Here is a 27,013-nt window from a genome sequence, read left to right as displayed (position 1 = left end):
TACTGTGGAGTGCCAGTGTCTGGGTCGTTACAATGGCAGGTGGATTTAACGAAGGGGGAGTGGGGTGATTAAACACGTTGTCAAGGCCAGCGAGTGCCTGTGAGCCTGTGAAGTTTGCGTGGGCATCAGAGGTGGTGTTTGTGTTCTGGTTGCTGCTGTGTAAATGGGAGATTGTTTCCTGCAGCCACCATGGATCTGTGTTAAAGGTTATCCTGGAAGTATGTCCATCTTGTCTCCCAGACAAAGATGTCTGAGCCAAGAGAAGGGAGTTCTCAACTACAGGATTAGGAGAGAATGAGGAAGAAGACACTGCAGGTTCCTCTCCCACCATCTGATCTGACATCCTCGCAACTTGCAACGCTGTGGAAGAAGGAAGCGTCTCTGAAGATACAGCAAGTGACAGGTTGTCAAGGTGATGGGAAAGGGGACTCCAAGTTGAAAGTCCGGGAGTTGAAGATAAAGCAGAAATGGTAGACAAAAAAGCAGAGTGCAAACTTTGAGTTTTATCAATATTTGCCTGGAGCAGCGCCGGGGTGCGTTCAGAGGCCCAAACGTCAACTGCTGCCAGTGATGCAAGGCCAGTGGCAGATTGATGTACCAGATGTGACTCGTCTGGCAGAGTATATATGTCACTCAGATGTCTCTGAGCAGAATGAACCAATAATTGGCTGACTGGTAGACTGGCTGCATGAGAAGAAGGCCACAAAGCCACTGATGAAACCAACACAGGGTCCAGCAGCTCCAATTGCGACAGAGCTGGCTGTGTTTGGAGTAAACCTGATGCCACTCCCTCAGTACTGGATGCCAAATTCTCCACAGATAAGCCTGAGGGAGTGGGCTCAATTTGACTAAAGGAGGACTCTAAAAAAATCCCAACTGAATGGACTAAGTGACCAGATTGGGTACCAAGGAGCTGATTACCTTTAGGGTAGGGTAATTGACTTCTGAAAGGCTCTGATATATTGTTAAATGACTCTTCAGCAGAGAGTAAATGGTATTCAGGGAGCATTGCATCATCAACAACTGGCATCTGAGATTCAGCTGGGGCTTTAGAAAAGAGAGGAAGTGACAATGAGGATGCTGTGTCAACTCCTGTCATCACAAAGTCCCTTTGAAGGTTTGAGGACAGGGACGGAGATGACAACACAGAAGGCTGAAAGTTCCCACTAACTCCACCTGACTCTGGAGCGTGAGCAGATTCGACAACACTGTTTGCTTCTGAAAGCCTTTGTTCGGCCTCCTGCGAAGAGGAGGGTAGGAATAGGGAGGGCCACTGCGGATCAGCAGAGAGTGGAAGAGGAGTGGTGGCAGACCAGAGGGGAGGAGAGGATGAGAGAGGAGTTTGAGTGTTAGAGGAGTAAAGGGGAGGCAAGGTTGGATTTTGCAAAGTAACAGCAACAGGGGAGAGAGATGACGGAGCAGATGGAGTGATAGCATGAGAGGAGCCGGAGGGAGTAGATGCAGACAAAAAGGGAAGAGACGGGGATAAGGGGATACGAGGTAGGTGGGTATATGAAGAGTAGTGATGGATGTCAAGAGGGAATGCAAACATGTTAGAAGAGGAAGTTTTGGGAAAAACAGAAGAAGGAGAAGAAATCTGAGGTGCGTCTGTACTTGTATATAAATTGATTATCTGTTTACTTGCAAGGTCTACATTACTTCCTGTAATGTCGGTTTCATACACACTTTCTAGGAAGTTTAGAGAAAGTGAAGAATAGGATATCTGGGCCATTTCTTCCTTTTGTGGCAGTGAAGAAGAAAAGATCTGCTTGCGGAAAATCTCCGTGAGCAAAGCAGCGGAGTTTAGTTGTACTATTGACAAAGAAGGTGTTGGCTGTGTGAAGAGAGGAGATGAAAGGGGTGAGGTAAGGAGTGATGGTGATGGTTGAAAAGTCGATACTTCCAACTGCTGAGTGACAGCTTGTGTGGACAAAATTTCCTCTTGCTTTTGTCCAGTTGCATTAGTTGGAACCCCGTGGTGGGCTTGAGCTACTGTCAAAGTCTGAGAAACATTCGGAGTAGGAATTTCAGAATCGCTGATGAATGGCATCAATCTACCTTGTGAGTGGGTTAGAGAACGGTCACTGCCTGCTGCTGAGCCACTTGCTGGAGTGTCCGAATCATTGTGGAAATGTGTTTGGATGAGTGCTTCACTTCCTTCCTGAGAAGCAGTAAATGACTGTGTGACAGGAAGAAAAGCACTGTTAGGGTCTGATCTGTTGAATGATTGTTGTTTTTTGGTATCAAGGCCGATCAAAGCTGGATTGATGGTGGCAGGTTCATCCAAGGAGTAGGCAGCATCAAGTTCATACAAGCTATAAGCACTGTCCTCCTCTGTGAGCTCAGTTAAATCATACAAAAATGGCCTGGACCCTGATGAGTAGTCATCACCCAGTGGTTCCAGAGGATTTGTCCAGTTACCTGTGGCAACAGTTCGGTTTTCCCCACCACTCGTGCTCAGCAGCGACCACTGTGGCACTACAGGTTTGTTCTTTCTGTTGCTAAGTGCAGACGGTGATGACAACAATGATGAAGATGGTGATGATACCAGGGGTGCTGCCCCCACCACTGAAGAAGATTCCTTTGCGGCTAATGCCTCGTCTCTATGTTGCCACGGAGATGACCCCTGAGGCGAGAGTGAAACCCCTGACTCAGAGGGGCGTTTTGAGTCTTGAGTGGTTGTTGGGGTCTCCTTGTTGGAGATTGGCTGAACTGATGCATGTAAGCGGGCAGTTGTGTGTGTTACATTTCCCAACATGTGTGTTACGTTTTCCAACCCAGGTACATGTGTGCACCCAGGTGTGGTTTTAAATACACTTTTTTGTGTTATGTATGTAGGCCTGGTTGTGTATTTGAGTTCAGTTGGCTGTGCAGCCGGTTTTGTGATGTGAACCAGTGGCCTGGGTGGTGCTCGGGTGGTAGTTGGATGTCTTCCTCGAGTTGGCCTCTTTCTACCCTGCCAAATCAAAGGAGTGGAGATGAACCCCAGGGAGGTCTTGGAGCTGCGATGGCCTGAGGGCCTGGGGAGGGAGGCTAGAGGTCTAGGACGAGAGGGTTCTGGTGGAGCTGGGGGATGCTGAGCTGGAGCTAAGAATCTGGGTTCAGATGCTGGATCTGGGAGACTTGGAGCTTGGGTTGGAGGGCTTGACTGACTGGATGCAAGGGACCTATGATGAGAAGCTCGTCCAGTGGGGCTGGGAGCAAAAGCAGACCAAGCTTTTCTGAACGTGGTGGCTGAAAGAGCTGGAGATGTGGGTGCGTGAGAAATTCGGGATTCGGCAGCAGTTAATCCAAAAACATGCCGGAGTCTTCTGATGTGAGCAGCTGGACCAGCAGACAGAGGCTTGGACTGGGAAGCCAGGAGTTCTGGCTGCTGAGGAGTAACTACAGCAACAGGAGAGAAGGAGTCCTTTGCTGTCACCAGGGCATGGCACATCGAACCAGACGCCATTATGGTGAAAAAGCAAGTCACAAATAATGAATAAAAATAACTTAAAGTAAAACCTCAAAGCAGTCATACAGACAATGGAGATCTAGAAGCACCTGACACCTTTAAACCAGACAAGCCATCCCAAATAAGAAGTGTGAGTATAAGAAAAACTGCCTTGATTGTGTTACTGGGTTTCTTCGCTCTTCAGAGAAAACAATTATGATCGATCTACAGATAGAAAGGCCCAAATCGAAGGAAGGATTACACTTCAGTCTTCAATTAACTACTACCTTTAATTCTGATGAGCCATCCCAAATTTTCTTTAATCATGACAAATGTTAGTATAAGAAAAGCACTTTCTTAGCTTATCATTATAGTGACAAAAGCCAAACAAAAGCAGCAAGACAGGATCCAAGCCAAAACAATAAAAGATTATGTAAATGTATGTGGCTCTTGTACCTGCCAGCACTTCTGCCACCCACATTAAAACCACATGCACACTGAGGCATTCTGTATGTAAAGCTCGTCAGTCTTAGCCGCGGCGTCACTCCAGCATTGTTGCTCTTACCATGCCTTGTGGGGTTAGTAGCTGGGTGGTTAGTGGTAGCAGATGAAACAGTTGATGTGCTGCTGGTTGTCTGTTGGGCTACAGGGAAAGTAAACAGTCACAGATTACCAGTCAGTTTCAAACACACATGATCTGATCTGTTAGGTTGTCATATTAAACACCTGTACAGACGGAAATGAGAAACTTCTATTTTTTGCATTGGGACTTTTTACACCTGTGAGTGTAATTTTCCAACTTTAGCGACAACATCCTGTTAATTGTGATACTGTGATGACCCCTGCCCTTCCCTGCCCATCTGTCTTTTGTCTTCCTGTTTTCAGATACCTGATGAGTGGGGCAAGGCGCCATCACTGCCAGATCAGCTGCTATTAACAGTCTTTTTTCTCTCCTTCCCTGCAGGTACCTTGTTTGGTTATGCTGCAGCATTAGCTCCTTTTCAGTTCTTCCCTTTACTTCACCTCACAACACTCACAGACTCCCCTCTTCTCATTTCTCAGATTCCTTTGCTCGCCTCCTCTCCTTGCATTTAGTCCCTCCCGTCTGAGATGTGAGCAGAGGAGGCGAGGAAAGGACACAAGGAGAGAGGAGTCGAGACAACAGGCATTTGACGATATTATGAACAAAAAATTAATCCATTGTCTCTCTCTCTCAACACCATAAAAAAGATCGTTATCAATGACAAACCAGGACAAAATCAGGACCTAAGACATTGGCTTGTGGCAATATTGAGAGATGGTTAGCTACCTTACCATGTGCTGTACTGCTGGCTGAAGCAACGTTAGTGGCAGGAGATGCAGGGGTAGCAGTGCTGGTGATGACGGTGATGGTAGTGGCAGGCTTTACTGATTAGCACAATGAGTCGTCATGTCATTAACACAAAACACAACCACACCGTGTTAATGGGAAGAGCTCCAAGCCTGTCTGGTTCTACGACCAATCTCAAAAGTCTTTCTTGATTCAAACAAACAGCAATGTTGATCAAGGTGAGACTTTTTGACATTTGGTACACAAACCAGATTTCCCAAAAGGGGGAAATAATTACTTTTGTTCTAATTTACTTGGAAAGTCTAGAGATCCTCACAACAAACAGCAAACAGCAAACATCAAAGCAGCAAAGCAGATGAAGCCTTACCAGAGGTGGAGGAGGAACTGGTAGTGCTGGTGGTGGTGGTGGTGGGACTGATGGTTGGGGTTAGTGGCATGCTAGTGGTAGGAATGGTGGATGGAGATGTAGTGATGGGAGGGAGAACTGGGGATGACAAATCAAAGGATACAGCAGAGCAAGAGGGGACCACACATGGAGAACAAAATGGTTTTAATGTGGCCAAGTGAAGATCGGGAACAGCCAGCGCTCGTTCTGACTGCAAAGCTCAATGCTTCCAACATGCACAGACTTTGACAACTTTTTGGATGCTCATGGATCCCACATGCTGGTTTTTAAAAAAATTGTACTTTGTGCCAAGTAAATGTCATTTCCTACTTTAGCCGAACTAGATATTTAAAATTTCACTGTGAACTTCACTGTCGTTGGTTAGAAGAAAAAAGAAAAATCCATATTACCCTAATCAAAGAACAACAGCTGATTTTCATAAGTTCCCGGGAACATTCATTCAGCACTACAACTTCTCAGATGGAAGAAGAATGACAGAAAGGTTAATTAACTCGTGAAAAGATTTGACAAACTCATTCTTTACTGCAGTGGTTGATAATATTTATCAAGTCTCTAATCCTCCCCAGGTGAACACGTCCATCCAGAACAATTCATCAGAACAGAATTAGCTGATTCTCCTCCAGGTAGATGATGAATAATAAAGTGAAGAAATGTATAATGGAGGGTTTTACTTTTCAGTGGTGCACAAAAAGTAAAGTAGCTGTGAGTAATTATGGATTCATTAAAGGTCAGTCATGGCACAACTTCAGCAGGCTCTGATTTTTATAAAGGAAGCTTCTTCAAAGACAAAGACAACATTAAGAATAATAATTTTTGGTAATGAACTGACATGAGCTTCAACTTCATATTAAATTTACAGGCAAAAGCAAAGAAGACTCTGGCTTCAAGAGATAAGCTATCAAAGATTATCAGCACAGCAGCTGAACAATAATAAATTAGCATTTTAAAAAAGGGAAGGAAGGAGGTTGGAAAACTAGAGAAGGCAGACAATGCTGGAGTGAAAAGGGAAGGCACAAGTACATGATGGAGGTGAAACTGAGAAGAATGGAGGAGTAAGAATCTAAAGAGGAAAAAGCAGGAGAAAGGAGTCAGAAGGATATTAGGAGGAGGAGGAGGAGGGCAAGGATGAGGGTTGCTTACCGTCGGTGTTGGCATTAGTAGCATGGATGGTGTTAGTGGAGTCAGTGGATGAAGTGGCTGGCGGTAGTGACAAGGGATGAGAGAGGGAGAAAGATGCAGAGGATGATGAATGGTTGTGAAGCTGCATGATCATCTTCAGTGCAGAAACTTTCAAAGTACGAAGCAGGGCTGTACAGCAGGAAAGCATTGCTGCAGGTTGCTCTTGTATTTTCTTGAATTTGTCCGCTTGTTACCCAAATTCATCGTTAAAGACAGATTCAGGGGACAAGGGAGTCCAAACATAATTGCCAACAGTGTTAGCCAAAATGAAGTACCAACATGACTGGATGATGAACAACAAATGGGGAAGTTTAATCATGTATCAGTGATGGCTAGAAATTCTGCAAGTCTGACAATACTGCACAAATATGACTGCTGGACTGACTGCCAATGTACCACCTCTGCAGATGGTGAGGCTGTTATTTCACCGCTCGTCTGTGATTGATCTCAACCATGAAGCCTATTGCATTAAGTCTGAATACATGTTTGGATCGCTTACATTTACACTTGTTAAGTCTGGAGGTAGTGCAGCAAGGTAGTGCTTGGGTGCATTAGAGGTTATGAGGAAAAACAAACAAAAACAACCTGTTTTCTCCCGACTCACATGTGGTACCAATGGTCAAAACTTGTTACAGAGAACATGAATTGTCTAGTTTTGGGGTCAGTTTTGCAGTTAGGCCTGCCAATCTCCACGGCTTCAACGACTTTCTGAGGTGAAGCGTTGACGAAAATCTGAACCGTCCATCAGTTGGATTTCACAACTGCAATCTGGTTATCCAGTATCAAACCTGTAACCTGAGATCTGAATCAGGCTTTTATACTCTGTAATGAAACCACAACCTGTTCCAGCAGAGGCCAAAAGAAGTAGAAAAAATGTCACTTATACTCCCTTTAAATTCCATCAGAATCATCTCTCCGCTGTGTCTGTTTGATTTTATTCACTTACAACTCCCACTCAAAGAGAAATGCATTTTCCTGAATGTTTTGACCTTGAGGAACGCTTCGTTTGCTGAAGTGCACCTGTCTTATTGGCTATTGGCTACTCAATCCAAAGACCAAGACACTGGTTTCCTCTTTTAGAGGCCCCTGCACTCAAGACCAATTTAATTCAAGGGTTAAACATATAACCCAGTGAGTGCTCTCTCATGGCCTGTTGACCTGCCTGGCCTGCCATAGCCATTTATATTCCGGAACACAAGCTGAATCTTAACTGGCTCGACTCCTTTCCTCTCACGAGCACAATCCCACAAAAACTGACCTTTAGAAAAACGTTCCTCTGAGATGTCCATAGAACAGGACAGTGTGAGAAATGACATTTGGGGAGTGAAGTTGGGTCACGTCGTGAGCGGGCCCCAAGCTATTGTTCAAGTTCAAGTTCCAGAGCTTCACATGACCTGGAGCAAAGGTGATTGGCTCGAGTGAGATTTTCTTTAGGCAATGATCTATGCATGGACAGTATTCCAGTTTTAATGGTTTTGGCTGGGCAGTGAGGGGCTCATGGCCGCAGCTGAACAGCACCCTGGGGTGGTTTCCTTTAAAAACATTCTCTGGTTCATTCACGTACTGTGTGTTCCTCTCAGGACACAGAGGGGTCATTTGAGGAAAATGTCATTAACAGAGCATGCTCAAGGAGATTCTTTTCCACGCCGTTAGAGTGAGTGGCAGAAGGTAAATGCATATTAAACTGCAAACTTTCTTCAGCATCTGTTTCTTTGTCATAATTTCCTCATTTCAACCAACTTGACTGGAATTCTTGTCCTTGTTTAACTTCTCTTCTCAAGCCAAGTCAATTTCATTTATACAGCCTAAAACCATAAATCGAAGGGCTGTACAGTCTGTACAACGTAGGACACCCTCAGATCGTTTACTTGGGAAAGGACCCCCCCCCAAAAAAAAGACACCACAAAGAACTCATCTTCTTTTTCATTTAGAAGTGCCTTTCCATCCACGTTTTTTTTTTGAGCATTTTCAATTATGCATAAAAAAGACCTGTGTGGAAACCCCAGAAATGTGAATGAAAGTCAGAATAGCCACAAAAGGTTTTGCACTTGCTTTAAGTGGAAAAGTCGGTGTATTGACAAAAAAAACTGTGAGGAAATGCAATGGAAACGGACATACTTAAAGTATGTGATTTAAACGTCACTGGAAGCTTCTGCTCCACTGAAGATCAGATCTGTGTGGAGCAGTGAGGAGGACCTTCCTCATCTATACATGGACCTAACAGAAACGTGTGATTTGCATCATATTTTCCACGTGGTTTTCCACTGTTAGAGCTTTGACTGGAGCTCTTTGAATGACGTCCTCTCGTTGTCTCCTCTTCTTCTGCACTGGTTTAATGGCACTGACTGGAGAATGAGCTCCACCAGCTGTTTATGTCCATCAACCAATGAACTCATGGTCACACAGCAGGAGTGGATGGAAACAAGTATTCATCTTGTCCTTTGACAATTTTTTGGAAACTGCGTTAAAATTCAGCCTACAGTTGGATTGAAACTTGGCTATTGCTTCATCCATCAGTTATTATTCCAATTACTCAAATCTTTGATTAATAAAACATGTCATCATCAGCTAAGACATGAAAAAATGCCTGTTCTATGATGCCAATCCTCAGAATGCTTCTTTTGTCCAATCAACCAACGATGATCAGTTTGCAATGACATAAAACAGAGAAAAGCAGCAAATAATAAAACTGGAATGGAGCTAGAATGACCCCACATCTGTCTGTTTTACATAATAATCGTATCTTTCTTCCTCCACTTTTCCTCCTTTTAATTCTATCGTCGCCTCTCCTCTGATCTCCTCACCTCTCTTTTTTCAGTTTGCCTCCTTTCTCCTCTCAATCCTGTCTCTCATTTTCTTGGATTTGGCCATTTCCATCCGCCAACACCCCCATCTCCCTTCCTCTTCAAACTAAGCCCTGAAATCTTTTCACTTGTTCAGAGAAGTTTGACAGTATTTGGGAGAGTTCGGAGACAAGAATATGTTCAGTGCTTTCGGAACTATGAAGTTTCTGTGAACCAAACCCAAGACTGGTTGAGGTTACAGAGTTTCTCTTAACAAGATGGCCAGAATCCATTTCGAGGGTTAAGCAGCTTCATCCTGTGAAGATGAATGGGAAGTGTATGGAAATGAGGTTTGATTCCCACTATATTAAATGTAAGTGGTCGGTTATATACATCATTCTTGGCAGCAGGTTAGGGGTTCCATTTTTGATGCAATTCAGTGAACAAGTCAAGGTATGGACACTGCCAGGGACCCATGACAAGAATATAAGCACTCATAGAATCTAAAGGTGGAGGAGATGTATCATAGAAGACTTGCAGTATTTTTGAAATAATCCCTGATGAGCCAGTTATTCCAGCACAATCCCCAAACTGCCAGATACTGCAATGACTGGAAGTTATTCTTGACAGAGAAGAGAGTTTTGGGAAAAAGCATGTTCACGAAACATTTGACACTCTGCCGTTCTGATGGCAGATGGATGAGGTATAAATGTGAGAAGTGAAACTTATCCAACAGCTGTTTGTTTCCAAGAATCTGTAACAACTCTCTCTGTCACTGTTGTTGCAGAAGATTCTGCAAACACTGGAAGTAAACTGAACCCACTATGACCAGCTGTGTTTATCAAGCAAATGTGTTAATTTTTCCTACCTGGGCAGCCCAGTCCAGGGGAGTCACAGCTGGTGGTGAGTGGTGTGTTGCTGGGTGGGGAGACACCTTTGGGGAGGGGAAGATTAAAAACAAAAAGGTTAATCAGTTAATACGATCAGGGAAGGTGGTTTAAATATGGGACAGGTTAGCAAGAAAGTCTTGTATTCCCACTCAGTAATTTTAATGCACTGGTATTAATGTCGATGCATTCAGGCACAGCTTTGGACGGTGGTGCAGCTGTAAACTGATTGATTTTACATTGTATTTATGAATTGCAGGATGCTTTGGACTTCTTGATCATTTCTAGCCTGATAATCAAATCTGTCAACAGTCTGAGGTGTTGGCTATTCAGACGTTTGCAACCAGGTCTGAATATTTTAGCCACTAAAGCAGCATTTCAAGATTCAGCCACATGAAAACCTCTTATTCTGCAGAGAACATGGGGTCAAGATGTTAACATGATTCAGAGTCGACAGCCATGCTGCTGACTTTGTGAGCTAAATGCTAACCCCAGCATGCTAATATGCTTGTCGCCAATGCTAATATGCTGATGCTTCGCAGGTCTGGTATATTCACCATCTTCAGGGCTGCAAACTCTCACCGACTGAGCATGACTCACACAACTCTAATGCCACACATGCCCTTTCTTACACCAACATCTTGTCTTTGCTTCGTCCCATTGAAGGTAGCATTTTCATGGCCTGTGACGCTCACTGTGGGCAGCTCATAGATTTCAGACATGTTAACTTGGCAGGTATGCAGTTGTCAGTCTAATTTTAATGTCATGAATTTGTCAGCTGTAACACAGGATTAATGTTAGTAACCCCCATAACAAATATCACTGTAAACCAAAAGTTTTCAGCCCCAACAATCTTAGCTCAGCGTGTTAGCATGGCAACCTTTGCTAATGCATGTCATTAGTTTGGCAGGTTATAAAACGAAATATCAGACAAATTTAAATTTTGATGATGACGGTGCTAGAGGAAAGGTGCCATCCAGAGAGGCACACCCCGGATAAATCTCCAGTCTACCAATATGACAATCTATTCAGCTAAATGTTTCCCGGGTGAACGTGAATCCCAGATATCTTGCACTTGAGAAACTTTCTCACACTGTTTTTTGATAGCATGCACTTTTCCAATCAACCAGACTTTGCGGTTGTGTTGGGACACAGATTGGCTGCTTGCAGGGATCAAATTCCTGATGTTTTATTTCAGGGACAGTCTGTCTAACCAACTGTGCGCTGACAGCAGCCAAAAATCAAGCGCTCCTCAAGTGCTTTGAAATGAATTGGTGAGCCCGGCTCCGGCCCACACATACTGTATATTGACAGGCCTTCAGAAGGAGTGGGAGAGCAGGCCGGCAGTGAAAGCAGAGACTGTGTTGAATCTCTCTCTCTGTCTGACACACACACACACACACACACACACACACACACACACACAGAGCAACAGAAGCAATGTGTTTGAGAGAATGTCAGCAAATCATCGCAGTGATCAGTCGAGTGAACGAGCAGGAATTCAGTAATCGTGGTTCAGAAGAGGTGAGAGGGCCTGAGGATTGTGCCCTGTCACAGTCTACCTTTCTCCTCTTCCTCCCTCTCCTGCCCTTTGTCCTTCTCCTCTTTCTCCTCTCACTTTTTTCAAATGTATACTTGGTGCTGGAGTAACATCCAAAAGGCTAACCGGCTGGTAGCCTAGCATTCCAGTAGCCAACCACAGCCTGCCAGCTTTTGATTCGCTCAAATATCAGCACAGTTGAGATGTTTCCCAGGTGGTCAAGAGTATAAAGTTGTGCGTCAAAGATAAAACTCAATGCAAAACTTACATTTTATCTATGAAACAGCTCAACTCCAGGAGCAAATCCACTCACTGTGCTAATTCCATTCAAATTAACTGATTTCGCTCTCTGTTATAAATGCTGGTGTGGTCTTCTTCACTCTCTCCTTTCCTCCACTCCTCCTCTTAATCTCCTTCTATCCCTCCTTCTTTGCACTCCTCTTATTTCCCCGACTGTCGCTCGCTCTCCTATCTTTATCTCCCTCCATGTTCTCTTTTCATACCACTTCCTCCTTTCCTTTCTCTCCTTCTCTTTAGTCTACTCTTGTCCTCTGCTATCTTCCTCTGAGCAGCATGTTGTGATTAGGGAAAATGAATGTTGCTTTGTCCTGCTCTGCTGGCCAACTCAGCCCTTCAGAGGAGCAAGTGTTGGCCAGGATGGAGGGAGATAACGACAGCACCGCCAATAATGAGCTATAATTAATCTAGTCATTCTGCACCGGGTAGCAGACTAAAATATACCGTCATCACTGTCAAAATGTGTCAAAAGTTACTGTCAAAATATGTATTATCTGCAAGAGGAGAAGCACGTATTTCCATGTTTTCACTGTCTGTTGAAACTGGCTAATGATCCTCGCACATTAAGCCTACTTGAAGTCTGTTTGGGTGATTAGTAAGAGAAGTGATGTTGTGTCAGAGCTCAAGTGATCTGAATGGAAACAACTGAAACATGAAATAATGGAAAACACATTTCCCTTTCAGAGTAAATAAAAATAACTATTTTCCAACCAGCAAGTTCCCTCTGTACGTCTTTATCAGGGTGGCACTGTGGTGACAGCAGCTGATCAGCTATAATTAATCTAATGACTCAACACCAGGCAGCAGACTATAATTCCTGGCCATTACTGGAGAAACATGTTCATTATTCACGAGGAGAAGCTGTTACAGTTGGCTCATATTCAGGGTTAGTGAATGTGGTTCACATTCAAAGTAATATTCTGCAGCATTTTCTTATAAACCAATGCTTGACACTTGCAATAACACTGCGGCAATTCAACCAATATCCAGTTTATTAAGCTTTTCCATTTACTGTTCCTGACACACGGGGCCTTGTTGGATTTTAGTGGGAAAAATATCACATCCTAAACTGGCAAAGACAGACCAGGATTTAGATTTTCTCTTTGTGGCCTGGCAAGGTCATGGATGAATTGAAGACACCCTGTGGAGCTCTTGACCACGGAGCAATGTTCATAAAGAACCAGTGTGTAAGATTTAGAGGGATCCATTAGCAGAATATGGCAGCAATGGAATACAGCATTCATAAGTAGTGTATGATTTCATCGGTGTATAATCACCTGAAAATAAGAATTGTGTTTTTGTTACCTTGGAATGAGCCTTTGGATACAAGGCTGCTATGAGCTATTTAGCCATGCAGATAAGATAATGTTGGTTTCTGTGCTGAGGTTTCAATGTGTCGCCGTCACTGAACCTTCTGACAGAATGCAAATGTAAAATTAGATTTTAAAAACCTTTTTTTTCCAGGAAAAATCTCCTGCTTACACTGGTTGCTTTTCATTGGAACTACTTCCTACTGAAAGAAAAAGCCACTTGTGGTTTGATAGAACAAACATGCTGAGCAAAGCTAGGCTAAACATTCCCTAAATATCCAAAAGTTTCAGCATGTTGTGTGGAGTTGAAAGCCTGACATGAGCACAAAACACTAAAAAAATGTTGCTTGAGGTTCAGTTTTCACATCCTGGCGTTTTATCCATCCATTAATAACAACAGTATACTCACTACTGTCAGCTGAGATCTGGTAACAAGCTGAAATCACTAAAAATAAGCCTAACAGGTAAAGAATACACTTTATCTGGAGGTCAGACTGACTGTGAGTGCACCTGACATGTTGGTAACATCCTCCATTACATATGAAAACACAGGAGTTGTATGAACACAAGCTCAGTGAGTACAGGAGGTCGAGGTTGAAGCGGGAGCTGTAAACCGTGATGGATGGTAAACCTGACCTGTCTAATTGTCTGACTGCTCGTGTTTCTTGACCTTTCAGATGTCACCGTGATCCCAAATCTCAGCTCTTAGTTTGGTGAGAGCAAGTCTTACAATCGCTGATAGAAATGACGGCCACAACTACCAAAATAAGAGTAAGAGTCGTATAAAAAACTTCATTATCCAGTCAGCAAAGATTAGAGACTGACAGGCACCATCACGGTGTGTGTGTGTGTGTGTGTGTGTGTGTGTGTGTGTGTGTGTGTGTGACCATGATGTTTCCCCTCTGGCATCAATAAGAGATGAAAGACAACCTAACACACACACACACACACACACACACACACACACAGCAAAGGATGCATGCACACAAAGGTAAAACACACATTTTACCTAATGAAGCACGGACACGCACATATACAAACACTGTGTACGCTCACACTGTCTCTCCCCTTAACACACGCACACACAGCTTGGCAGCCGCCTGGCGACGGCTCTTTCACTGCCTCCATCAGCAGCAGCCTCATTACTCAGACCAAAGAGGAACATAAAAATGGCTTCAAATGGTCCGAAGCGCTTTGGTAGCCTCGTAAAAAGGAAATAACATTTTCAAGGTAAACAAAATCAAGCACACCTCTTTGAGTGGAAAGAAAAATACGTGTGAAGCGTAGCTGGAAGCTCTGGTGTCCGGAGCCAGGATGTCCTGCTAAGGACTGAAAGTCCATCAAAGAAAAAATGGGTTTCATTTATGAACTTGAGCTTAAATTCATTCATGAAGACTGATTTAATATATATATGGGAGTGAATATTGGAGCATAACCTTAAATGTTAATTTTGGATGTTTCGTAACCTGCTAAGAAGAAACCACGAGTCCTGTCAATCACTTGTACTCAGTGTATTTAACCATGTTGACCTACCAGAAATCAACAGTTCTCTGTTAACCTCGACTCTCTTTAACTGTAACATACAAATTCCCCAAAACGACATGTTTACATGGAGGTGATGGAGCCCCCTAGTGGCCATTTAATCATGACACTCGTCTGTCACGAACAAAGGAGGAAGGCAGGTGACATTAGAGGCCAAGAAACTCTACAGATGGTGGAGGTCAGGGTGTGTTGGTGAGGTGAGTGCTGAGAGGAGCAAAGACCAGTTGGACCATCATCAGGTAAAATTCAAGGAGTCAAACTGCATCAAATACAAAGTGTCTACCAATGAGAGGACACCGGAAATACCCAAATACAGCATCCCCTCCAGGTAACTGAAGCATGGTTAAGGATTTTATGGTTATAGGTTAAGACGACTCACAGCACTTCAAAGAGAACCAAAGTGTTTCTTAGCCTGAACTTATCAGCAGGAAGCAGGATGTGAAAGCTGGTGTCCAGCGTCAAAGTCCTGAGCTTTGTACCAGAAATGTCAAGAAGAGTTAAGGTGCTATAATGAAATCAGGGAATATATCTTTCATGCAGTGCCTATAAGTGAATTCAGTAGGAAGAATTGTCAAAGGAGTTTCATTTGAAATAAAAACAATGTTAATCCTATGGCTGCAAACCATTCCAGCTATTTTTATTGTCCTATGAGGACACGCTGCATTTGGTCTTTGCAGCTTGTCCTCATTATCTTCCCTGTTCGGCCATTATCGCCCACTGTGTACCGCTGTCCAGGCTTTTTCTTTAATATCTACTTTTCCTTGTTCAGCAAAGACCCAATTTGATCATTAAGACCTTTATAAAAATGTGTCTCCAGAAATTTGGCCAAGCAGCATCTTGGAACACGACTGTATTTTATTAGACACAGTAAAGGACGTAAACCTGAAAGCCATGAAAAAGAGAGAAAAACAATATTTAGTCAGCCAGCAGCAGCTATAAAACTTCCATTACCGAAGAATGGAAAATGTCAAAGTTTGTGGGCTCTGAGGCTGCAAAATTGCTTGTCAAAACACTGCTGGCTTCCAGTGTGATCTTACCTATCTGGTCTAATCCTTCCTGGAACTCCATAAACCTCCATGTAAAGGGGGTCCAAAGTCTAAAACACAACATTTCACTTAGACAATCCCCAAAGTGTTTCTGCTCGCTGCTTTGTGTCGATGCACCTGACATTTATGTGGTCGACTGTGTGCTTTCTGTTTCTATAGTCTGTGACCCTGATTCGAACCTGCTGCACCTCCACTCTTTGCCTGTGAACCGTTGGCGACATCGGATCATTTTTAATCTCCGAGCAGCAGACATCTGTGAACGCAGAGTCAATATATCACCTTTTGTTTTCCAAACTAATCCTCTGTTTCTCTTATCTTATCCAGTTTCCCTTCAGGGATCAATTAAGTTCATCTCACCCTTATTTATTACTAATTCTGTAATCAATGCAGCCATGCAGGCCTGGAGAGCCAAGTTTGTCGCTATATCTGCTGATGATCCGCTGTATTCAGGTCAGAAAATTGTGAAAACAGCTCATAAGTTGATGTCTTTAAATTGCTTGTTTTGTCTGAAAAACAGCCCCAAACACACAGATAGTCAGTTTACAGTGATATCACAAAGGGAAAAGCAGCTGATCCTGACACTGAAGAAGCTGGAATCCACTTTCAGTTCAGCTATAAGAGCAACCTTCGGTTCGGCCATCTGTGAAAAGTCTCCCGATGGTGAGACTGTTTGGCCTCTTATCTCTCGAGAAGGGCTTCAGATCAAAGCCGTCCCAGCATCACAGGTGATGTTAGCGCATCAGATACGACCATTTTACTTCTGCACCCAGTTGAAAAGAGACCAGATCGAGGCGGCAGACGTCCATAAAGCCCTCTGAACTGTCTGGATGGAGCTCGTAACAGACATGTCTGCCCATGTGTGTGTGATACAGAGACTGTGCATGTGTGTGTCTGCATGTATTCAGGCTGTGCTCCTCAGCGAGGCCTCTTTGATGGAGCACTCATGCAGAACTGTGGATCTCTAAACTACAGCCGCGCCATGCTGCTGCTGCCTGACCTTGTTACACCCCTCTGTCATATTTGATTTACTTGTTTACATGTGTCAAAACCTGCTGAAAACACATCAATCTGTCTGAATCACAACAAACTCCTCATATATTTATGGGTGTATGTGGTCAAATGGTAAAAAAGTAAAAGAATTCACACTGAAATCCACAGCTTGTTTTGTCTGCGTCATTTAAGTCACTGAATCATTTCACTGTGGAGATGAAATCCAGCCTCCTCTGAGATTAAATATCCCAAATATATCAAACCTCTGCAGTCTTGTCTCATGTCTGTCTTTAACCCACAGAAGACAAACATATTTTTCATTGGTGTTGTGCAAAATCATACCCACAAATATACAGAGCCATTTGCAAATATGCACAACTGACTCTATAAACATGTTTTATTTCACTAAAAGAAATCAAAAAGGTTTTACAAATGTGCATCTAAAGTGATATACTATATGCATCGGTGCCTGTTTGCAGATCACTTCCTGTCAGGTGATTGTCTTCTGTAGGTTACAAATATTAAAGTCCAATAAAAACGTCCAAAGGTCACGTCATCATGACAGAGGCCACGGCTGCATACAAATAATGTCTATATGTCAAAGTCAGTGCAGAGAAGAAGCCGTAAACAATGTTCTGTTGCAGCTGTTGATCCATTTAGTGATGCTGCTCAACAGCATCTTTCAGTACCTACAGCTCCACACCACTAATCATCACCAGTCAACCCAGTCCCATTTCCACCTGTGATCTGTATCTCGGCACATGATCTGGACAATGTCATCCGATCCACGGGTCTTTGCATCGACACCTGGTGCTAAAATGTGTTTTTGTTATCTTGATTTTCATTGTGATCAGATCTCAGCAAGCACATTAGTCAGACTTGGCTGGCTGGCTTGTTATTGGTGCGTCACAGGTCAAGAGCAGCAATGCTAAAAACCGACGTCATTCACTTTTAAAGCGCTTTTTATGAGAAAGACTTGCCAGCTACTGCTGCTACCGGTAGCTTTTGCTGGGTTTGCTAAAGCGAGCAGGACGAGATCATTGCCAAAGCTCAAAAGACAGCTGACACGCGTATCTCAGAATAATACCGTCCCCAATCACACACAGGCCCTTCACACATGGATCCCTCGAGAGGCTGCACATGTCGAGCACATGTGGACATGTTGAGTAGCTGTAAACACCCACCTGTCAGGGATCAGAACAGCAGATCTTTGATTACTGGTTGCTTGGTTTGTGACATTTGTTTCCATTATGTTGATATGATCTCGCTAACCAGACCCCAGCCTGCAAACAATGACTTTTTACCACGTGGTTGAGTAACAAGTTCGAGGACGGCCTGAAGCACTTTGACAGGAAGAGTTTTCTGACTGACGGTTTCTTGGTGGTGTTGTCAAAACCACTGCACCCATGTCATCCAGAGAGCGTCTGTGCACCGGGGTGACACTGTGATTGACAGTGCACACAATGAGCATCAACGAGTGGAGCCTCCTGCTCGATATGCATCAGACCATCTGAACCATCCGAACCAGCCGCTAGATGTCCACAGTTGACCTCCAATGTGAGCGCCAGAGCACGTTTAAGCCACCTCAAACTGCAGGACTATGTGAATATCAGTGTACAAGGGGTTAAGGACTAAAACAGGTACAAAGCTTAAACATGTCAGTTACACACATATTAACACTTCATAGGAAACGTTTTCTTTATGCACAAATGTACTGAAACATTTTGGCAACATGCATCATATCTCTGTTAGCACAAGCAAATGTATACATACCTCCAGGACGCACACACACATACAGGCATATGCATACATTAGCAGGGTGTTAGCAGCACTCACCACTAGTTGGCGCAGCAGTAGTTAAGTGAATGCAATGAGGGTAGCAGACTGTGAAGAGAAGGACAGATTAGTGGACATCAGTCAAAACGAAGAATCAGTTAATAATAATGTGGGCGGCTGGTAAAAAAAAAAAAACTTTTAATTTATTAAAAGGTCAATTAATGAAGCGATCAGTTAATCACGGCTGCAAAATGGGAGGCTGGTTAATTAGACACAATGAAAAAAAGAACAGCTTCCAACAAACTACAACAAGACGAGGTCAAGCTGTCAGCTGCACCGTTAATTAATAAGAGGAAGAACGTCTGCAGTCAGAGATTGATGTAACATGGGTTCAACACGGAGGGTCGGCAATGATGCTATCAGCCAGACAAGCATTAGATGAAGCTCATTTGAAGGTTCAGGATTTAGACAGAGCCCTGAGAGACACATTAACATACAGAAGGTACAGTATAAATGATGATGACTTTCATACAGGATGTCAGCACATCCAGTAGGAGCCAGGGCTGCAAAGGGTCAATAAATTTCTGAAAAGTTCTAGAAAATTTCAAGGGAAGCTAAGCTTGGGAATTTTGGATTTTTTTAAGCTAAAAAAAGAAATGGCATGTTCTGGTTAAAAGTATGCCCAATTAAATGAATTCTAACTCAGCAGCACGTTCATCCAACACATGTACACAACATTTTCAGCACTGAACAGGAATTCAGTAAAATTACAACCTTCTGCAATGCAAAGTGCATCATCCCTCTGTGTGCAGCCCACATACTGCTGACACGGCAAAGCTTTAACCAAAACTGATTAAACTACTGCAGTGATTTTATGTTTTTATGATATTTCTGTTAACCAGCAGATAGTACTGAGCAAAGTACACAGTTTATAACTTGTTTACATTCATTAGTAAAGACCAAAACTCTAAAACTGAGACCTGGATTGGTAGAAATTCAAATATACTACATAAATAAAGTATATAGTATTATAGTATTTCTATATATCGAACTATAACTATGATCTATTAACTGAACACACAGACATAAACAATAACATGTAAAAATAGATTTACATGTACAATACAGAGTGCACACCATCAGAAAACCAATTTTTTATGTAATGTTGTGCAACTGTGTGTTTGTGTGTGTGTGTGTGTGTGTGTGTGTGTGTGTGTGTGTGTGTGTGTGTGTGTGTTCGCGTGCATGTTTGTATGTCTTGGAGTCCTGCAGTGGTTTTAAAGAAATTCATGATTCCACATGAAGTTCGTCAGTCTCTTGTATGCACACACACACACACACACACACACACACACACACACACAGGTCCATTCTCCAGTGGGTACAGCATTGGCAGGAATTTCACTGAAACCACTGTGGCTAACCTCCTGCGGCTACACACTCATTTACAGCGTTTTAAATATGAGGTACGGTACTACTCTGTCGACACACACACACACACACACACACACACACACACACACACACACACAGAGTACTGTTTCTACTCTTTCATGGTTAATACTGAGGTAAGGTAAGAGAATGGTTGATAATGTCAACTTATTGCAGATTTTTAAGTGTGTCAGAGTCTGTGGCCATTTGTACTAGTGTGTGTGTGTGTGTGTGTGTGTGCGCGTGTGTGTTTAATGAATTTCAGATGCTGATGTTCTCATAAATGTACTAATAAACACTGTGAAAACCCTTCCAATAAATAAGTAATGTAATTGAACATGATTTGATTTGATTTCCTTTTCAAGTCATATAGTAGTACGTATACAAGTGTGTGTGTGCGTGTGTGTGTGTGCATGTGTGTTTGCATGCAGGAATTTGATAACTTGCAGGGTATTTATCAACCAACTGGGTTTTTAGAGCAGGAACCAGAGAGATAGTTGGTCAGCAGCCAAACTGGTTGCTGGAGTCAATTTACTTAGCAGCAACAGTCAAAACGTACCAGAATTTGGCCGAAGTCTGGAAGTAATTTTCCACTCTGATAGCAAACACGCTGAAACGTTTAGTGCCTCAAGTTCCAGCATGCTACAATACAGTGTGTGTAAGGGTGTGTGTGTGTGTGTGTGTGTGTGTGTGTGTGTGTGTGTGTGAGTGTTATTTCACATGATATTTCAGGTGGTGTCTCAGCACCACAGTTTGTTCGTCTAATGCTTTTAGTTATTATTTACTGCCAAATATCGACACAACAGTAAACCACGCTATAAAAATGCTGCTGGTGTTGCACAAAAAATGATTTAAGACACATAATGAAGGATTTCAGGTACTTTCGGGTGTCTCTGAACACTCAAACGTAAGAAATACCAGATAAAAATGATTTGGTGGACCAGAGCTTTGGATGCAAACAGTCAATATGAACATATTATACAACATTAGTTTGTACATTAGATATATTTTGCAGACATTCTGCTGCGTCGTGACATTTAAAGCTCTTTTAAGTTTTGTGTTTCTGCTTTAACTACACTTGATGTATCCCTGTTGGAACGCAGTCTACAGTATGTCTTTCACCCTGCAGTCTCTCAAAATGTGTTGGCATCAGATGCTGAATTCTACCTCCTCATGCGTCCACTGTTCTGGGGTCAGACTGCGATCATTTCCTGTACTCACTGCAGCTGAGCGTGGCGTCCGTCTGGGCCAGCGTGGACGGGATGGTCCAGTGGCTGTTGTCCCAGTCAATGACGTTCCCCACCGTGTCACAGCTTAGCGCGTTGAGCTGCGGCACCGTCATGGCGTAATCCCACAGCCGGAGGTTATAGATGTTCCCGTTGAAGTTCTGCTGCCCTGAGCACAAACACAGACACGCATGCTGTTAGATAATTAATATTTTCCATCATCACGTATTTCTGTAGATATCTGTGTCCACTGCTTTATATCCTTTGCTCTGGACGAGTAACCAGACGTGTGAGAGATCATTAATTGAAGTTAAATTAAATTAAATGGTAAAACTCACCTCCTAACCGGAACAGTCCACCAGCTGGCACAGAGTGCCCACTAGAGGAGGAGCAGGTCTTGGCCCAGTAGTTTCCATTGAAGTAGACCGCCACCCGGCCGTTTGATGACGTCCACAGAAAGCAGAAAGGCTTCATGGTGGACGTGAAGTCGGCGGAGGAGATGATGGAGTCGATGGGGCAGACCACTCCATCAACGATCATCTTCATGCCCGTCTGATCGGAGCCCAAACTCAACGCCACGTCGTTTTTACTGTCGTAGTAGGTGAAGATCCACTCTTTCTGCTCAGGAACAGAAAAACAATCATGAGTTTGAGGCAAAACTCCGAAAGCAGATGTAGTATAGGTAGTGACCACGTGCAGATGCAGCCACAAAAATTTGAGTTGTAAGACCTCTAAAAGTTTCTCATCATCATCATCATCATGTTCTGACACTGACGTGCAACACACACCCTTTGTGTTGTTTACCTGTTTCTGGCTGTTGCGCTCCACCTCGAAGCACAGCGTCAGGTGACTGAGCGTCGGTATGAAAACAGAGTCGGAGACCTCAGTGACGTGGCCGTTGCCGCTGGAGATGCTGACCTTCTGGTTCCTCAGGGCCACGGCAACTAGAAAGAAGAGATGGACGAAGAAGAAGAAAGAAGGAGAGGGTGGGAGGGTGGAAGGAGGAAAAGATAAAGTACATGGAGGCAGGAAGGAGAGGATGACAGTCAAGAAAGAAAAAATGAAAGGAAAAGAGAGGAGACAATTGAGAAAGAATAGAGAAAGAAGTATGGGTTGCACAGAAGGAGAAAGTAATGAAAGTATGAAACAATGAATAAAGAAGAGGAATGGACAATGAAGATGGAGGAAAAACAAATGAAGCAAAGAAGAAAGAAAATCATCATCACGGGAAAGAAAATGGGCTGAAAATCTTTTAATTCGTCTTTATTTCAGCTAATCATCTCAGTCTACATCTGAATTGACACAGGTGAATATTACAGAGAGAAACTTTTCTTCATCCTCTGAACAAATACTTTAACCTCTTTGATGAAAGTTGGACTGTAAATCACTCACTGCAAAATATACGTACAAAAACCACACGCCAAGCATTTCGCATTGTTCTACACCTCTGAACAAACACTTCATCAGAGTATTGATGAATCAGAGGTTTTTCTTTTCCCAGCAGAATGATCCTGGCTTGAGCTGCTGGCTGAGAGCAACAAACCAACAGCCAGTGGAAAAACACAACTCACACATAAAAAAAAATACCCATGCAAACATGCATGAGGGCACATACTGTGTACAGATGCACCGCAACACCACAGCAAACACAACAGCCAAGTCTTCCTTTGGTGGGTCGATACCTCAGACTGTGTGATGTTGATCCGCTCGCGGTCTGTGATGTAGAAACCACCAACAACTCTGCGGTTTCGAAGTGATTCTGTCTGGCAACTTGGCAGCCGAAGCTACACATCAAGCTAAAAACCAGGAAGCTTAGAGCACAAACCTCTGACTGATTCAGAGTCAGTTCTCAGGAGTTCGAACAAAGAGATCTCAACTCTAAAGTCGTTGATCTTGAGATGCAGTCAATGTTCACAATTAAAATAAATCTAATATCTTATCACAATGCCCCTGTTTGTCTTCATTTACATATTTTTATTCATTTTTTACTCACTTGTTGAGGTCTGCTGTTGTACAACTTCAAACTGTCTGATAGAAACATGAAGTGACCTTCAGAGAAACTAACGTAGCTCACAGACCCATTATGAACACAGGTCTTTAAGATGCACTCATTTTTAGATGCAAAAGAAAGATTTCTTGTGGGTATGATGAGTTATCTATTAGTATGGTTTTACAATAAATTCTGTAGGTTAATTGAAGTTAAACTGTAAAACTCAATGACAGCAGTAACTATGCAGGAACACACGGAATGGGATATTTGTCTATGGCTTTCATCTGGTGCATACTGGGAGGCTCCTCCGTCAATCATAGAAGTACTGATCATGGTTTCAACTCCTTACTCGTGTTCCTGTTCAACTTTTAAAGTGAAAGCTAAAAGTAAGAAACCAGGCTTTAGCTGCATGGCAACAGGATCATGTTAGCTTCATGTTAGCCGGGAATAGTTACGCTACATTTGAAGACCAGGACCCTGGTGTCAGCCTGGACCTACCGTGTCGGAAGCTAACACTGAACCCCCTCTTCTGCACGCTGAAGTCGGAGGTAAAGGACAGCTCCATCACGTTCCCTGTTGAGTTCAGCGTCAGCCCGTTGGCCGTCAGACCGCAGAACTTAACGTCTGTGTTTCCCGTGTTCACCACGACCCGGTCGTAGATGCAGCCCGGCGCCTCCTCCAGGTCAAAGTCAAGGAAGGAGAGCTGGATGATGAAGCCGGTGGGGGCCTGCATGGTCCACTTACAGGCCTGCGAATTGGGGTATTTCTGGGGGTAGCAGGGTGACGTGAATTCCCCCTGGGCCTCCATCAGCACCATGTTACAGTTCGTGGAGCTGCAGCCCAGCACTGAAGGTGATGGCAGGATGATAAATTCATGAACTTTCAAAAAGGGACAACCTCACAACTGAAGCTGTTAAAGTAGGGTAATATCACTCAGAAGACCAGGCGCTAGTAGACGAGGACATGAGGAGACAGAACAAAAGAAGACAAGAGGATAGGACCCATAAAAAGGGAAGGAGACAAGACACAAGGTCATAGACAAAGGAGGCAAACACCTAGTACCATTAGAAGTCAGGAGGCAAGTGGGTAGATCTCAAGGACAAACACAGTCGAGCCGGCTGTAAAGAGCGTCCTTGTCCATTACCAAAGAATCAAGGACAAAGAGGACGAAGACAAAAGCTTTCAAAGTTCAAGGTTCAAGGTTACAAAAACCATTAGGATTAAGGAGACAAAACCAACTTCATAAGATGTGAAGACAAAAGAAGAATAGTTTAGAAATAATCCTGAACTCTGAAACGGGACAAGACAAGTCGTGCAGTTAGTGAAAGGTTCAGCAGCCCAGAGAGGAGTGAGTCAATCAATCTATCAATCAGTCAGTCAACCAACTGAGAGCAGATTGATGATTAAGACAGAAGGAGACTGAACATGTTCACTTCTACTGAGTCAGCATTGACCAAAGTCCACAATCATCAGCCAAACACCTACAAGTTTTAGGTTTTACAAAATACCAACTTCAGTACTACAAAGCATGCGCATGCAGAACAATCCTGCCAGTCAGATCAGGAAAAAGTCACCTCTTTAAGGAAAGACTGAGCACCCAGATCTTCATTGGCATGAAATACCAGTGAGAGCCAGTGTGTTTTCAAGAGTTCTGTGAAATATAAGCATGAAATATTTTAGATGTATGTGGACTGTAAACCACAAAATGTGTAGACGAAGTACAGAGTGTGCAGCCAGCGCTCTCTGTAGCTCAGGCAGCGTTCCGGGTCATATTATTCTTACTTGTATTTTCTTTTCTGCTTTACTGATGCTGAGACGCAACGTTGAGCCTGAAAAGCCAAGTTAACGCGATGTTGTGTTTATGGACAGTGTGATTTGTTGGGTAATGTCAGGCCAAATAAAAGAGAGGCGTGCAGGGCCTTGTCAGCGCCACAGTAAATCCGTCTCTACAAACAAACATCAAACATAGCATATGTTGGTTTGTCAGAGAAACTAACCGAGCGCCGCTGAGCGAGTTAGATTTGCTTAGGATTTTTCACTGCAAACATGAAACACGTTAGCCTCCATCCTTTTCAATAACAGCTGGAAAGATGAGCCGTCCCTCACAAAAAATAATAACAGACAAGCGCTGAAATGGAAAGTGGAAAGAATGGTTCGTCTCTCTCACTCGGGGTAACAATGGCCTCCGTTGATCTCAGGCTCGGCCTTCGCCACAGCCAAAACCACAGCCAACGCACTGGAAACGTCAGAAACACCAGTATGTGTGTGAGTGTGTGTGTTTTAACCCTTGTTTATCCATGTAAAGCTGACTGCTGTCACATTTTACTGCAACATCTCCACATTCATCAACATTCAGGCTCGCCGCCTCGCTCGTGGGAAGTTGGAAAACAAGCTGAAACAGGTCAGACTTCCCCTAAAATACTGTGAAAGCATGTTCATTTCCGGACATTTTTACCTCTAAAACATTTTCAGACTTCCATGATTCTGCCTGGAACTCAAAATAACGACAGCATCAAAGAATCAGCTGTCAAAACCAGTCAGACAGACCGAAAAAAATCCTCTAATCCTGCATTCAGTTGGTGCACATGAAAAGGATTTTTAGATGTTTTCTCTTCTTGTTCACATTAAGTATTCTTGGTGACCCATCCTTCACTCCATAATTAAACTTATGCAATCAAACTGATTTTGGGCGACTCCTCAGCTCCTCCTGCCGATCTAACCATGCAGGTTTGGGTGGAGGCCAACACACCACTGTGGTTCTCTTAAGGGTGGAAACACGCAAAGAGGCCGCCAGGAACCGCTGACACACACAACCTGGTCGTGGGAAGGTGTTTTTATTCTGAAAAAGACAATGATTTGAGAAACTTTTTGTGCAGCAGAGACGTTTCCATCTCATGATTGAAATCTCCCAAACGGCTCTGACCACATTGTTGTGTCAAGGCAGAAATCTGCACTTTCTTTTCCTCTTTTCTCATCTCATGGCCACTCAGATTGAGTCGGACGCCACTTCAGCTTGTAGTTCCAAAACTCTTCGTATTTATCAGTTTATTAGTGAAGCAACTGTTTGAACACACTGGGTGCACAGATAAAATCCCAGCTTTGTTAACGAGTTTAAACAAAATTTGCAAACACACAAATAACACACATCTAAAGGGTTGACAGGCTGAGTTTGCTGCAATCAGCAAAAACAAAGTCATCGCTGAGCAACAAGATCGTGACGCTTCCTGTTCTATGAGCTGAACACACGCATGCACAAACTGTGCACACGAATAGAGGAGGTATCCTCCTCTAGATTCAAATCAAGCCCATTTCCACTCCTTCTGAGTGTGTGTGTGACGGGGGGGTGGGGGGGGACAGAGTCAGCTAAAACCTTCTTCTGCCATTAAAGTTGTTCAGCATGAAATTTCAGGAACATTTGAACGCAACATCAAAAAGCACCAAAACTCCTCTTTCCCACTAATGGAAAAACTAGAGGCAGCGGCACGATTCACATACCGAGCTCTCTCTCTCCTGTATGGCTTCCAACCACACACACACACACACACACACACACACACACACACACACACACACTGAGAGAAACAAAGCTACTTACTCTGCTGAATGAAATCAGTGGATCAGGAGAGATGGAGGGGTAGACCAGGAGAAGTCTACACTCCCCAAGAGAGAGGGGGAACACACTGTGTGTGTGTGTGTGTGTGTGTGTGTGTGTGTGCGTGTGTGTGTGTGTGTGTGTGTGTGCGTTTGGAAGCCATACAGTTCACCCCCCAAAAAGCTTAAAAGCTGCCTCTCAAGTTTCTGGCAGCACAACCTCACGTTTCTCTTTATCCTCCCATCTCCACTCTGG

The 27,013-nt window shown here is 43.5% G+C and overlaps 1 protein-coding gene across 3 annotated transcripts in view; it reads right to left on the bottom strand.

The window, feature by feature from the left end:
• adgrg6 (adhesion G protein-coupled receptor G6) overlaps positions 1 to 27,013 on the bottom strand; it is an 87,055-nt gene that overhangs the window by 35,301 nt on the left and 24,741 nt on the right. For 2 of the 3 annotated variants that reach the window (XM_076757154.1, XM_076757155.1), the window contains exons 3-7: positions 23,665 to 24,012; positions 21,981 to 22,120; positions 21,515 to 21,794; positions 21,172 to 21,345; positions 10,000 to 10,065 (exon numbers count right to left, since the gene is read on the bottom strand). In XM_076757154.1, coding sequence (XP_076613269.1) covers positions 10,000 to 10,065; positions 21,172 to 21,345; positions 21,515 to 21,794; positions 21,981 to 22,120; positions 23,665 to 24,012 — 1,008 coding nt within the window. The remainder of the gene's footprint in view (positions 1 to 9,999; positions 10,066 to 21,171; positions 21,346 to 21,514; positions 21,795 to 21,980; positions 22,121 to 23,664; positions 24,013 to 27,013) is intronic. The other variant, XM_076757156.1, reaches the window with a different exon arrangement.

This window comes from Chaetodon auriga, chromosome 18 (genome assembly GCF_051107435.1).
Source record: "Chaetodon auriga isolate fChaAug3 chromosome 18, fChaAug3.hap1, whole genome shotgun sequence".
Taxonomy (NCBI): domain Eukaryota; kingdom Metazoa; phylum Chordata; class Actinopteri; order Chaetodontiformes; family Chaetodontidae; genus Chaetodon; species Chaetodon auriga.
This window is presented reverse-complemented; position numbering and strand designations above follow the sequence as displayed.